At 40.8% G+C, this 14,890-nt stretch overlaps 1 protein-coding gene and 1 long non-coding RNA gene across 4 annotated transcripts in view; one reads left to right on the top strand and one right to left on the bottom strand.

Moving 5' to 3' along the window:
* Positions 1-3,624, bottom strand: part of TASOR (transcription activation suppressor) — a 37,611-nt gene extending 33,987 nt beyond the window's left edge. For both annotated transcript variants that reach the window (XM_075287886.1, XM_075287887.1), the window contains exons 1-2: positions 3,122-3,624; positions 140-282 (exon numbers count right to left, since the gene is read on the bottom strand). In XM_075287886.1, the coding sequence (XP_075143987.1) occupies positions 140-282; positions 3,122-3,434 (456 nt within the window). In that variant the 5' untranslated portion in view covers positions 3,435-3,624. The remainder of the gene's footprint in view (positions 1-139; positions 283-3,121) is intronic.
* Positions 3,625-3,800: 176 nt separating this feature from the next.
* Positions 3,801-14,890, top strand: part of LOC142218933 (uncharacterized) — a 45,506-nt gene continuing 34,416 nt past the window's right edge. Inside the window, exons 1-2 of one of the 2 annotated variants that reach the window (XR_012717485.1) lie at positions 3,801-3,851; positions 3,947-4,026. This is a non-coding gene — a long non-coding RNA (uncharacterized LOC142218933). Of the gene's footprint in view, positions 4,027-14,890 lie in introns of both variants that reach the window. The other variant, XR_012717484.1, reaches the window with a different exon arrangement.

Below are 14,890 nucleotides of genomic sequence, written 5' to 3'. Positions count from 1 at the left end.
GTATATACAAAGACAGATCCCATTTTTCTTTTTAATATGTAGCATTCTGGAAGTGTTAGATTTACATATGCCAATGAAAGTCCAAAATCCAACAGAGTAAGCCATCGATCTGTGAGATGACCAATTTACTCTCACTGACCTCTTTTTCCAAGAATTCGTTATGAACCATTCGAGCGGATTGGTATTTAAAATGTAGCTTAGAATTTGCATCCAAGTATGATGAATGTAGAATTTTCAATATCTCCTCAAAATCCCGCGAGCCAGAACTAATTGGAAGTAGAGCTAAAAGATGAACAAAAAAAAATAATGATAAAAAAGTTACTTCCAGGATACGTAGTGTAACTTTTCAAATTGTCAGTCATATTGCGTTTGTCAAATAACAGAAACACATACAAAAAAAAAATGGTGCAAATATTTTATTATGCTTTAATATAATTGAATGAGACGTCATAAAAACAAGAACATTCACGAGGTTGTGTGAAATGTATTTTAATGCTTAGTTAAAAGACATCATATAAAAATAAAGTGGAAAAAGGAATAAAACTAAATGCTGCATGTAGGGAACCGCAATTTTCATAGTGGTCCTATGCGCAAGTGGACAACCATTTCAACTGAGACTTCACACAAATGGTGAGCATCCAGGGGGTACAGTCATAAATTTTTTCCTGGTGAATGACTTAAACATGCCCTTAGTAGTCTTTTTTAATTTAGCAAAAGGACATCTGAGAATCTGACAAATAGTCCAACAGTAGCCAAGCAAGGCTTTAGGTTGCCTAAGATCACAAAATACCAGCAAAAGTCTAAATGGCCTCCAAAAAAATAAATTTCGGACCGAGCGTAACTGTATTGTAAGATTTTAACAAACAAGAGGACTGGCTAAAAAAAAATCAAGATTACGATTTTTCAATAAATATCTTAGCTGAACATGTAGCCATTACACCTGACATCAAAAGATAACGGTATGACATATTTGAACAGGACAGCGATCACACTAACTAAAACTCAATTTATACTATATCACAGTAGATCGCTACTATAGAATGTGGACATACAGAGCGATTTTGTTATTTGCACAATTTGTTTTCTGAGAAACACTTTTTTGCTTCAATTTTCTGCACTTTGTTTACTAATAAGGAACAATTGCGTCAAATTTCGCACAACATTCACGCCATGGAAATTGTTTATCCAAAACAGTCACGGAGAGGTTTTTGGTTGTCAAAACAACCTATAAACTGGAGTGAAGAAGATCTTTTTCACACCTTTAAGATAAGGGGGCATTTCATAAATGCTTTGAAAGAGTCACTCCAGATAAATCGCACCCACTTCCCCCCAGACAAAAAGCAACGTGCCAAGCCTGGTGTAAAACGACAAAACGTGCGCAAACATGAAAAATCTTGAACATGCAGCATAAAATTTTTTTTAATTACAAATGTTTGCAGCCTGGAGTCCTTGACTGCCACCATGAATAACATTGCGGAGGCCTTCCACTCTATTTGGTCGCCCTGGGATGCCTACTGTGTTATGGAGGGTCTCTGATCTTGCTCTTATTGTCTATTTGCATTTTCCCTTTCTCTCCTTCCCCCCCTTCCCTTTGTCTGGTTTTGTGTCTTTGTCCATTTAAAAAAAACAAAACAACTAATTACAAAAGGAGCAGAATTAGAATAAAATGGGAACAAGAGGTTAAATGCCTCCAATGTGTATAGGGCTCCTCCCTCACACCAAGAAGACTTCTTTGTACAGGTTGAATAGAATCTGCATCTAAAAGAATTTTGAGTAAGACTTTAGTTACCAAAGGCTCATGGGAGGAGCTAACTACTGTCAACTCTTTGGAATGGAAGAAAAAAATTTAAATATTCAATTAGTTTAAAAAAAACTCCACAAAAACGTGACGTTGCAATAATTACATTGACTTGTGGATGGCAATCGTGTACAGGAAGCATATGTATTCCCACAGAAGATTAGAATTCCCAGGAGTTCTTTCAAAGTCTATCAAGTTACACCATTAAGACAAGATCTAAAAGTGATACCATAGGAGAAAACTAATTACAAATATAATGTCCTGTTGGGACACAACGAGGTGTACATAATTATAAGCCTCCAAAAGGCTAAAAACCACAAATGATAACGAAAAGCACCACTGAAGTCATGTCTATTAACCTAACGCCCAAACTGGAAGTTTCACCAAAATTGGGCCTTACAAAAATTTTTTTAAAAAATTCAAAACTGAACTATAATATGGAATTATATTCCAAAGGCAGAAATAACCAAATAAAAAATCCCAAATATTAAAAGAAATAATAAATTGAAGTTTGACCCCCCCCAATCTTACGATTTACTTTTTAGTTTCAATAATCCTGAATAAGCCATTTTTTTGATCCAGCCCCATTAAAGGTGGACATAAAAGAAAGATTAATGCCACGCCCCAAATGGTATAACATTGAATACCATGTATCTACACTAGGTATACACAAGGCCTTCTGAAATTTTAGGCTTCAGGATATACAACAGAAAAAGCATCAGAAAGAAATGCATTCCTTGTGTAAGGCAATCCATGCCCTAATTTCAGAATGCACTGCAACTACTAGCCAGCCGAGGGCACACAGGAGAGGGGCTCTCCCTCCTAAAAAAAAAACAACCCAAATCTTAAAGCACTCTGTCTGCAACAATAGACAAATGAGACTCACATGCCTTCTCCTATTGTCTCCTGAGAAATCCCTTGTACAGGTTATTCTCTGGCTCAATAACTAGGTTGCAGACAAGAATCAGTGGGTGCAAACTCACCCACTAAAAGGCACTACCTGGTTTCTAGGTTAGACTTTTAAAAAGCCTGCACACGACTATACCAATGCAAAGCTTTCCATCCGCGAACACTAACGCGTGGGCGGGGCAATGGTGCGTGGGCGGGACCACTCCGCCTCCAGCACGTGTCTCAGAACACTCACGTCGGAACGCTCACACCCTCTAGCGGTGATAACTAATCTACATCAACCCTCTGCACTGGCTCTACGACGAGGTGTACTGTGGCCCCCCCAAGGATAGCGCCGAGGTGACGTCTACTCCAAAGGCATGCAACATCACAGCATTGACATATTCTAGCTACACAGGAGAAGATGGCGGCCACCTTTCTTTTCTCTGCTCTTCTTTGGAATCTGAAACCTTTTTCTGGGGGGCTCATCTGTGGGGGTGCTGCCCCCTCTAGCGCCGCCGGTGGTTGTCAGATCGCTGTTAACACTGCTTCTCCTCTTGCGACCAATTATGTCCGTGGTCGCCGCCTCGTCTTCTTCAGCTTCGCCATTTTGGGATCCGGCGAATCTTGTGTCTTCAGTCGCTGCCTGTCTCGCACTTCCACCACCCCCGTTGACGTCCATCGCCGCCCCATGCTTCTCTTCTTCCATTGCTTCTGTGTCTTCTTTCTCTCCCGCGCCGTTAAACATTACACGCCGAACTCGTGAAGTCTTCGTCTTGCTCCTCGGCTCCTTCAGCGAGTCTCAAAGCCGCCCTGAGCCGTCACAAGAGCCGGGTGTGAGAACGCCGCATTCCCCCTCAGCCTCCTCTCAGGACGCCATCTCGCCGCTGTGTGCCCGCGTGCACCGCACTCTCCTCACATTTCACTAACCTTCCCCCCTCCTCACACATTGCTTTTAGCATCGTCATGAAGGGGGCGGGCACACGGAGGGGCTGACCAATCAACGGACGAAATTCGACGGCGCTGACCAATGGGAGCGAAGAAGAAGATCCTGTCAGGAAATCAGCCGCCATTTTAAAGCTTGTTGTTTTTTTTTTTTTTCTTAATTTCTCTCAGAGAAGAGCCGCGTTGCAGATAAGTGTTGATAGTGCTGCGTATTCGTTGTGTCCGTGTAATACTTTCTACACGTTATTACTTTTGTGATGTTTTCTAAAGGAATGGCTTATAAAATACCGTACTGACCTGGTTTGTTTTATGCAGTTTTCGCATGCTGCAGAATGTACAGATTTCAGTATGAAAGAGGACAGTGATGTTGGGAGGTAAAACAAAGGCTGCTTAATGTAAGTAACTGCTAAATAGCCTTCACTCTAAATACATATTGAAGGGAAATTTTACTAAAATGGGTCAGTAGTTGCTAATTTCACATAAAAAAGTGCATAAAATGCGACAAATTATTCGAGGTTCACACCAGCACTTGTACTAAGTCCGGGGATTCCCTTCTGTTCCCCCACAGGTCGGCGGGTTTCCTAAAGTCATCGCTTTTTTTATGCGGATTAGGTTTCCGTTTGGGGAGAGGGGTCCCCAAGTGGACCCCCTGAACGCAGATGTGAACCTAACCTTACTTTACAATGTGTATCTGGGTGGTCGCCGTCAGGTTTTGTACACACATGACACATTTGCGCGCATTTCAGTACGTGAGATGTACAAAATTTACGCCAACAGTGTCCCGCTAACGTTAAAGTGAAATATGCATAGTTTTATGCTGTATATATATATAAAAAAAAACTTGGTGAGAAAAAAATAAAAACTTGTCTCTTTGAAATGAGAGGGAGGGTTGAAAATATGCATTGAAAACCATGTTGAAAATACTCTCAACTCATGGATTTCAGACAATTTCTTGCCATCCTGTTTTTCAACCTGTAAAGTATACAGTGTGAATATACTCTGAGAAGAGTGTCTAGCATGACAAGCCGGTGGTGTCCAATTTATTTCTTCGAGTTAATACGCAAGAAAACCATAAAGGATTGAAACCATTTAAGGTTTTCCTAAAGACATTATGGTCTGGCTGAATTGTCAACATGGTTCAAGAAAGAGAAGTACACAATAATGCAAAAATGGGATCAGCGCCATGTCTTTTACTGCAGGAGCTAAGAGCCATACAGGTTGGACTATAACTGGCACTATCTTTTGTTTACATATGGAGTAAGTGGTGTCTGATCTGACAGATCTAGTTCTACTTCAGCCTAAAGGGATTTTTCCACTGTATATTTTTAGGCGATATTCTTAAGATGTGAAGAGTGCCTATTTTCAAGACAAAAAACGCCTCTAGAGTCGTTCACGTTTTTTTTTTCTCAGGCTTTAAAAAAAAAAATAGGACATGTTATAGATCGCAGAATAGACTCAAATTCATCAATTTTTTTTTTTACAGCAGCTATGTGAGTATATTAGTATCTATAGGATAAGCAACTAAGTGGCTGGGGGTCTAAAATGCCCTTAGGTTCTTCATGTAATTGAACTAGTGGTGCAAATGTTGGCCACTACGTTATTCCCTACTATGGGAGTGGCTCCTTTTGAATGCCAAAGGTCCAAGTGATCCAACCAATCCAGAAATCGTATGTTTATCCCCTAGAGGTAAGTATCTTTACTGGAACAATCCCTTCCACTGCAGACATTTTAGGCCTTTCTAAAGCCATGTTTTGTTTTTTGTATCATAGAGCCTGAGGGCTTAATTCTTCGGAACAAATTGTGCTTTGTAATGGTATCATTTAATATTCTGTACAATGTACTGGGAAGTTATAAAGGAATCCAGAACGTGGTGGAATTGGAGAAAAACTTTCACAACTTCTTATGTGCTTTGGTTTTTTTTTCAACTGTAATTTTCATTTGATTTTTAAAAAGCTTCCATAAGCCATACAAAGGAACAATGTTTGTGCAAAAAATAAGAAAAAAGGAGGGGTGCCAGGAAAAAGAAAGGGATTGAGACATATACAACCTGTCTAAGAAACAACCGAGAAGCATCCCAAATTTGGGTAGCCATAACATGAAACACAGAACGCTACAAACACAAGGGAAGACAATGAAGGGGACAGAGCACAAAGGGGAGGGGTCAGAGACCATGAAGGATACAGGACGTATCCCACAAGGACCAGATTGTAAGGCCTCCATGTTGTTCTGAGCTTTGTCTTTATGGAATTCACTGTGCAGGCAGAATGACTTGTCAGCTGTATTGTAATGGGTCAGTATGATTACATCAATACCAAATTTATATAGTTTTAAAAAAATCCAAAACTTTGCAAACTTAAAGATTTAGTGGAGTCAACATGTTCTGAAAAACAGTATGTATGGGGTTCATAGGGCTTCTTTTTTGCAGGGCTAGATGTACTTTTTCTTTATTGGGGAATGTCTATTGCTTAGATCACTTTTTATCTAAATTGGGGGTCTCAAACTCGTGGCCCTCGGGATGATAGTTTGTGGCCCCCAGCGGGCGCTGGGTGTTTAACTATGGTGGCCACCCAGGAGTCAGGCGGCCACAATAGCTTCCGGGTGTTTACCGTCACAGTAGACACCCAGCGCTAATGCCTCCGGTCAGTGTCCGCACCGGTCGGAGGCATTAACCCCTCAGGCGCCTAGACCATTTTGCCGGTGATCTCCGTCGCCTGGAGCATGCTCCAGGGCCGACATCACGTTGGCATGTCAGCTGGGAGCCTTGTAAAGGTTCCCTGGCCGGTCTGCAGTGATTTTCTTTTGCAGGCTGCTCTATGCAGCCTGCAAAAGAAATGACAATTTTTTGCAATGTATTGTAATGCATTGCATTAGTGATCAAACCCCCTGGGGTTCAAGACCCATAGGGGGTCTAATAAATGCAAAAAGAAATTTAAAAAAATATTTAAAAAATTAAAAAGTTTTAAAAATTCAAATCACCCCCCTTTCCCTAGAACACATATAAAAGTAGTTGAATACTGTGAAAGACATACATGTTAGGTATCATCATGTCCAAAAAAGCCCGCTCTGTAAATCTATAAAGTAGTGGGAAAAAAAAGTCAAAAGTGCCAAACCGCCATTTTTTCACTGTTTTGCCTCTGATAAAAATTTAAATAAAAAATGATCAAAGCAATAGCAATTCCCCAGTCTATAAAAATATTTTTCCTGTTCGGTAAACGCTGTAGCGGGAAAAATAGTCGAAAGTGCCAAACCGACGTTTTTTCACTGTTTTGATTCTGATAAAAATTTGAATAAAAAGTGATCAAAGCAATAACATTTCCCGAAAATGGTAGAACTAAAAAGTACACCCGGCCCCGCAAAAAAAGACGCCCTATGCATCCCCATACACTTACGTATAAAAAAGTTACGGCCGTCGGAATATGGCGACTTTTAGAAAAAAAAATTTTTAACACAGTTTTGGAAATTTTTTTAGGGGTCAAAATGTAAATAAAACCATATAAATTTGGTATCCCTGGAAGCGTACCGAAACACAGAATATAGGGGACATGTCATTTTGGCTGCACAGTGAACGCCGTAAAACCAAAGCCCGTAAGAAAGTCGCAGAAATGCATTTTTTCTTCAAATCCACCCCATTCTGATTTTTTTTTTTTCCAGCTTCCCAGTACATTATATAGAATAATTAATGGTGGCATCATGAAGAAAAATTTGTCCCGCAAAAATTAAGACCTCATATGGCTCTGGGAGCAGAGAAATAAAAAAGTTATGGGGTTTAGAAGGAGGGGAGTCAAAAACGAAAATCAAAAAATGCCATCGGCGGGAAGGGGTTAAGGGGATATGAGCCCTACATAGAGCAGCTTGTAATGCAGCAGTATGCCAGACCAGCCTGGGAGCCTTCAATAGGCTCCTCGCTGTCATGGTACTGGATCATCATCTCTAGATCTTGGTCTGGGGACTGACAATGCACCCCAATTTTAACTACAGCAGGGCCACAAATCCAATAACACTGAAGATAAAGCAATGGCAGATAAGTATTAACCATAGAGGGAACACTTCTTTTGTTAGTGCACAACATTCATCATCAGCATTGATGGCCACCTCTACTGAACAGTACAGAAACAAATGCTTTTTGATTATTGTACTATTCTGTTTGTTTGGCCGACAGCGGTCTCTCCAAATCCCCTCCTTCCCCCATGCACATGCATGCTTAGTTCGACCAAGCAAAATTCCCCCTAGTAGTGTTTTATCTCTTGTAGATCAAAAGCATTGGGCATATTGAGCTCCAATATATCTTTCTCCCCTCTGACCTCTACTGCCCCAAGCCCCATATACATTAGATTGTTAGCAGGTCCTGCCAAGATGAATGGGTTTGGCGGACATGCATCTAATGTGTATGACTTATCCTTAGGGCCCATTCACACGGAGTAAACGCATGTGTATTTTGACAAAATACACGTGTAAAAATAAGACTCCCATTGACTTCAATTTTTTTACACGTGTAAAAATACACATCAGAGTAAACTTGTAAAATGTCAATGGGAGTCTTAGGGAGCGTTCACACTACCGTCGGTGTCCGACGTGTAGTGTCCGCTCAAAATCTGTCACGGACATTAGGAGCGGACACTAGCTGTGTCCGTGACACCTGTCATTCATCTTAATGGGCATCGGGTGCGTTGTTTTGCACTCCGTGCCCGTCCTTCCCTGTCCGCAGAATGACAGGTGTCACGGACACAGCTAGTGTCTGCTCCTAATGTCCGTGACAGATTTTGAGCAGATACTACATGTCGGACACTGACGGTAGTGTGAACGCCCCCTTATTTTTACACGTGTGTTTTTTACATGTGTATTTTGCCAAAATACACATGCGTTTACTCCGTGTGAACGGGCCCTTAGGCTCTTTTCGTCAAGATGCATAGTCTGCTGTTTTCTATACTGTAATAAGGTCTACTGCCTATACCTGCCCAGCAGAAGCTAGAACACTTGACTGGAGGCCAATGGTTGCATTCAGTGTATGCACTTTGATCTTTAGCTAGGTCATTAGTATGAAGAATCAATTTGGGGCTGGATTACTACTCTACTTAGTAACCTATTGCAATTCTACAATTGCATTTACTGATAACCATTTTGAAAACCCCTGACAAATATTCTCCGTAATACCAACCATTGAGATAAATATTTCTGACGTTACAATCATCATCTGCATTTTCTGAGGCAATGTAATTGTACTGGAAATATTGGAAGACAAGCATTTACATTCAGCTAATTCAACAATGATTTTTTTTTTATATGTGCATGACATGTAAAAGAGGATAACTATAATTCTGCTGGTTATTTTGTGCATTTACATTGGCCATTTATTTATACAAGTGCAGAATTGTTAAGCATAACAGGTGTTCAGTTATCAGCAGCTGGAAAAACTGTATTTAAAATTTTACTATCAGGGGCATTAGAAAGTCTCCTGACTGATGATGCAACCTACTGTAGACTTTCCTGAAATTGCATCATGTGTTGTTGAAAACAGGTGGATAAGAGGTAAAAAAAAAAAAAAATTAACATTAAAATAGTAAAAAAAGACAAAGCAAACAATAGCATAAAGTAAATTGTGTGTTAACATAGACTGTAGTCATATGGTAGTGTTGGTTACATTTTTTTTCTTTTCTTTTTCTTGCCAAAAGCACCTTAAGGGCTAGTTCATACGGGGCAAAATGGTCAGGATTTTGACGTGGAATTCGCGTCAAAATCCTGCCGCCTCCCATTGAAATCAATGGGAGCCGGTCAGTTCCTTTTTCTGTGAGCGGTTTGTTCCCACTCGCGGAAAAAAGAAGCAAGCTGTCTTCTCTTCAGGCGGATTCTGCAGCTGATTCAGCCACGGCGTCCGCCCGGCGACACCACCCTCTGGACTAGGCCTATTCATTTGGGCCTAATCCAGAGCAGAAAGCCGCGACGGAATGTGTTCACGCGGAACCCCGTGTGAACTAGTCCTAAGAAATTCCACTGCACTCTTAGGTTTTGTTTGGTTTTTTTTATGACAAAAACTGACATGATGCCATAAATGTATTGTACAGGTTGTTTTATGACTGTGCCATATGTGTTTTTATTATATAATGTTCTGAGACTTATGTTTAATAAAAATGTATTCATTGTGAAAAAATAAATAAAATTTATGTTTTAAAGCGAAACTCACCGTACTGTACATACACTGGTTAATTGCTATCCTGCACTCTTTGGAGGAATATGAAGTGCAGATTAAGAACCTGTGGGGTTGAATAAAACTTCTATAATAAAGGACAATGAACTTTCCTTTATGGTGAAGTTAGTGTTCCATTTATTAATGTATCATCAATAGAAACCTGGCATTAAAGGGGCTCTATCAGCAAAATTATGTTGATAGAGCCCCACATATGCGTGAATAGCCTTTAAAAAGGCTATTCAGGCACCGGTAAAGTTATATTAAACTACCCCCCCCCCCGTTTTAAAATAAAACCCTAAAAAAGAATATGTTGTACTTGCCTATCGTGCATGGTGGGCGGGCATTCAGGGTCCGACAGCGTCTTCGTCCATGCCTCCTCTTCCAGCGATGTCCTACTGCTACTGCGCATGCACCCACAACATTATTTATCAATGGCAGTTTGCGAGCGCCGGAGGAAGACGGGACCCGAGGACATCGCTGGAAGAGGAGGTGTGGCTGAAGATGCCGTCGGACCCTGAATGCCCGCCCACTGTGCACGATAGATAAGTACAACATATTCTTTTTTTAGGGTTTTATTTTAAAACGGGGGGGGGGGTAGTTTAATATAATGTTACTGGTGCCTGAATAGCCTTTTTAAAGGCTATTCACGCATATGTGGGGCTCTTATCAGCATAATTTTGCTGATAGAGCCCCTTTAAGAATTCAGACAAATTGTCATAGAGAAAATTGCTTGCAAAGGCAAAGATCTGGAAAGGACCTAAAACTGTTCATTTTGCAGCCCAGACATACTAGATAAAGTAAATGGGTCTGAGGACGCAAGGGTGCCTTATGGATGTTTTGTTTTTGTTTGTTTTTCTTTTTAATACCATGTTTTCATATTGAAGGTCCTCTGTGCAGGACTTTTCTCACTGCCAATTTCTGGTGCTATATACCAATGTATGAAATTTTGGTGGTATACATTGTTTCGTAGGCATGTATTGCCTCTGTATTTAGGATCTGTATTACAAGATACTGAATACATACATTAGCCTATGGTGCTATTAGAGTTACTAGAAAATATACTATATTGGTGGACCATACTTACAGTAGGTGTGGAAAAGGGTCAGGAGCAATGGCGGTTATACATGTAAGACTAAATCTAGTAATACACATTAGATTTTAGACTGCCACTGCTCAATTTGGCTGTGGTTCGTATGGCGAACTGTGTAAAATGTGAACGACAACGAACCTTGCCATAAATGTTCGACTACCCCAGACATTTGGAATATTAAAGGGGCTCCATCAGCAAAATCATGCTGATAGAGCCCCACATATGCGTGAATAGTCTTTAAAAAGGCTATTCAGGCTCCGTAAATGTTATATTAAACTACCCCCCAGTTTTAAAATAAAACCCTAAAAAAGAATGTTATCTACTTACGCATCGTGCACGCTGGGCGGGCATTCAGGGTGCGCCGTCTTCTTCATCCACGCCTCCTCTTCCTCCGATGTCCTCTGGTCCCATCCTCGTCCGGCGCTCGCGAACTGACACTGATAAAAAAAGAAATTGCCTGGGCGCCTGCGCAGTAGAAGCCGCTTGCTACTGCGCAGGCGCCCAGGCCATTTTTTTATATCAGTGTCAGTTCGCTAGCACCGAAGGAGGACGGGACCGGAGGACATCGGAGGAAGAAGAGGCGTGGAAGAAGAAGACACATCCTGAATGCCCGCCCAGCGTGCACAATGCGTAAGTAGATAACATTCTTTTTTAGGGTTTTATTTTAAAAGGGGGGGGGGGTGTAGTTTAATATAACATTCACGGTGCCTGAATAGCCTTTTTAAAGGCTATTCACGCATATGTGGGGCTCTATCAGCATGATTTTGCTGATAGAGCCCCTTTAACAGATACGTTGTTCAGTGCTAATGAATTTCTGAAACAAGGAAGTGATGTACATTTTATGGATGTGTTTAGCCCATACACAACATATTACAGTAGAAAAAAAAAAAATAACACATGTTGATTGTGACCAACTTTGGTTGAAGGTTTGCTGTATGGGGAAAACTTTTATAGGTTTCTGTTTGAGTAACCATCGGCTGTCAATTCAAAATCTGCTGCTTCAGCAGTCTAAAATCTGTGTATGGCCAGCTCTTATCCCTCAAAGCTGACCGAGGTGCTATTTTGCCAGGGATCGCTGGAACCGGGAGCGAGCGAACCAGAGGGGTCCCATTACCATTGACAGCTAGGAGCCTATTGAAGACTCATACCGTGTTTCCCCCAAAATAAGACAGTGTCTTATATTAAATTGTCATCCTAAATATAGGACCTGTCTTATTTTCAGGGGATGTCTTATTACAAACGGCAGTCATGCCGGCACTACCTTAGCAGAGCGTCAGCTTGACTGCCGGTTGTAGATAGGGGAGAAGGTATCATACTTGCCTTTCCCATCTTCCTAGCAGCGCTGGTGCTGCTGCTCGTCCTGGCAGTGGTGGGCGGGGCTTAGCGGAGCTTCTGTGGTCGGGGCTTAGCTATCCCCACTTCACTGACACAGCAGCCGTGCTGTGCTCCGTATGCACAGCAAAGCCGGCTGCTGTCTCATCTGTATGGCGGTTGCTGCCTCTGGGATGAGCAGGGAGAGCTCATCCTACAGCAGCAGGGAAAGTGGACACAACAGCAGAGGCAGCAGCCGCCATACAGATGAGACCCCAGCCGATTTTGCTGTGCACACGGAGCAAAAAAAAAAAAAAAATCAAAAGTACTGAACTGCATTTTTTCCCCCCGCTGTTTTGCCTTAATAAAGAAAAAAAAAAATACACGGAAACATAAAAATGATATGGGTGTGAGAATATAGCGACTTTTGTTAACCCTATAGAGACACAGCTCAAAAGTGACTTAAGGACCAGGCCTCTTTTTTTCAAAACTGACATGTCACTTTAAATGGCAATAACTTTGAGACGCTTTAACTTACACAAGTGATTCTGAGATTGTTTTTTCGTAACACATTGTACTTCATGTCAGTAGTAAATTTTTGTCAATATGTTTTGTCTTTCATTATGAAAAAATAGGAAATTTGGTGAAAATTTTGAAAAAAATGCAGTTTTCAAACTTTGAAATTGCAAGCCTTTCAAATAGAAATCCATACTACCCAAATTTTTTCATAAATATAATTAACCATGTCTCTGATTTATGTAGCAATCAAATTTTAATCACCCTTTCATTTTTTTCAGATATTATAAGGCTTACAAGTCAAGCAGTAATTTTCCAAATTTTCAAGAAAATTTCCAAAACACATTTTTCAAGGGACCAGTTCAGTTCTGAAGGGTACTTGAAAGGCCTCTCTAATAAAACCCCCCGAAAATCACTCCATTCTAAAAACTGCACTCTTGAAAGAATCCAAAACAGCAGTTAGAAAGTTTCTTAACCCTTTCAGCATTTCACAACAATTACAACAAAATGGAGGTCAAATTTACATTTTTCAATTTCTGTCACTAATATATTCATTTAGCCCTAGAATTTACACATTTACTAAGGGTTAAAGGAGAAACTGCACCCCACATTTTGTTACACAATTTCTTCCGAACACAACAATACCCCATAAGTGCTTTTACCCTAATGTACGGGCACACGATCGCTCTCAGAACGGATGGAGCGCTAATTGGATTTTGTAGGCCAGATTTTGCTACAATACTTTTCAGGCGCCATGTCCCGTTTGCAAAGCCCCCAAGGTGCCAAAACAGTGGAAACCCCCAAAATGTCACCCCATTTTGGAAACTAGACCCCTCAAGGAATTTATCAAGGGGTATAGTGAGCCCTTGGACCCTACAGGTGTTTCACAGATTTTTTTACCATTGAGATGTGAAAATGAAAAATTACTTTTTTTTATAATAAAATGTCACTGTAGCCCCAAATTTTTCATCTTCACAAGGGGTTAAAGGAAAAATTGCACCCCAAATTTTGTTACAAAATTTCTCCCGAACACGACAATACCCAATATGTGCTGGTACCCTAATGTACGGGCACACGGTCGCTCTCAGAGCGGATGGAGCGCTAATTGGATTTCGTAGGCCAGATTTTGCTAGAATACTTTTCAGGCACCATATCCCGTTTGCAGAGCTCCCAAGGTGCCAAAACAGTGGAAACCCCCAAATGTGACCCCATTTTGGAAACTATACCCCTCAAAGAATTTACTAAGGGGTATAGTGAGCACTTTGACCCTACAGGAGTGTAACAGAATTGGCCCAACAAAAGGAAAAGTGACATTTTTTGCTATAAAATGTTGCTTTAACCCCAAATTTTGCATTTCCACAAGGGGTTAAAAGAGAAAATGCACCCCAAAAATTGTCAAGCATTTTCTCCCAACTACAGAAATGCCCCTTATGTGGATGTAAAGTGATGTATGGGCACACTGTAAGGTCCAGAGCTGAAGGATCGCTATTGGGATTTTAGAGGGCAAATTTAGCTGAAATCTGTTTCAGGCACCATGTTGCATTTGGAGAGCCCCTGAAGTGCTAGAACAGTGGAAACCCCCCTCCCCAAATGATCCCATTTTGAAAACTAGACCCCTCAAGGAATTTATCAAGGGGTTTAGTGAGCACTTGGACCCTACAGGTGTTTCACAGATTTTTTTTTACCATTGAGATGTGAAAATGAAAAATTACTTTTTTCCAATAAATCGTCCATTTAGCGCCATATTTTTAATTTTTACAAGTAGTTAGAGAATTAAAAGCCCCCCAGTTTGTCACACAATTTCCCCTGAACACGGCAATACCCCATATGTGGCCATAATCTGCTGTATGGGAACATGGCGGGGCTCAGAATGGAAAGAGGGCTATTTGGCTTTTGAGGGCAGTTTTCTGGTGCCATGTCGCATTTGCAGAGCCCCTAAAGTACCAATACAATGGAAACCCCTCAAAAGTGACCCCATTTTAGAAACTACACCTGTCAAGGAATGAATAAAGGGGTATTATCATTTTGAGCCTAAAAATGCTTCCCAAAAATTAATGTACAAAATGAAAATTTTAATTTTTAAAGAAATCTGCCATTTCGGTGCCCAATACGTTGCACCCACTTCGTGTTGTCAGAGACCTGCACTCCTAAAACTATT

Source organism: Leptodactylus fuscus, chromosome 9 (genome assembly GCF_031893055.1).
Source record: "Leptodactylus fuscus isolate aLepFus1 chromosome 9, aLepFus1.hap2, whole genome shotgun sequence".
NCBI classification, from domain to species: domain Eukaryota; kingdom Metazoa; phylum Chordata; class Amphibia; order Anura; family Leptodactylidae; genus Leptodactylus; species Leptodactylus fuscus.
Note: the sequence above shows the minus strand (reverse complement) of the source record. Positions and strands in the feature narration are given on the sequence as shown.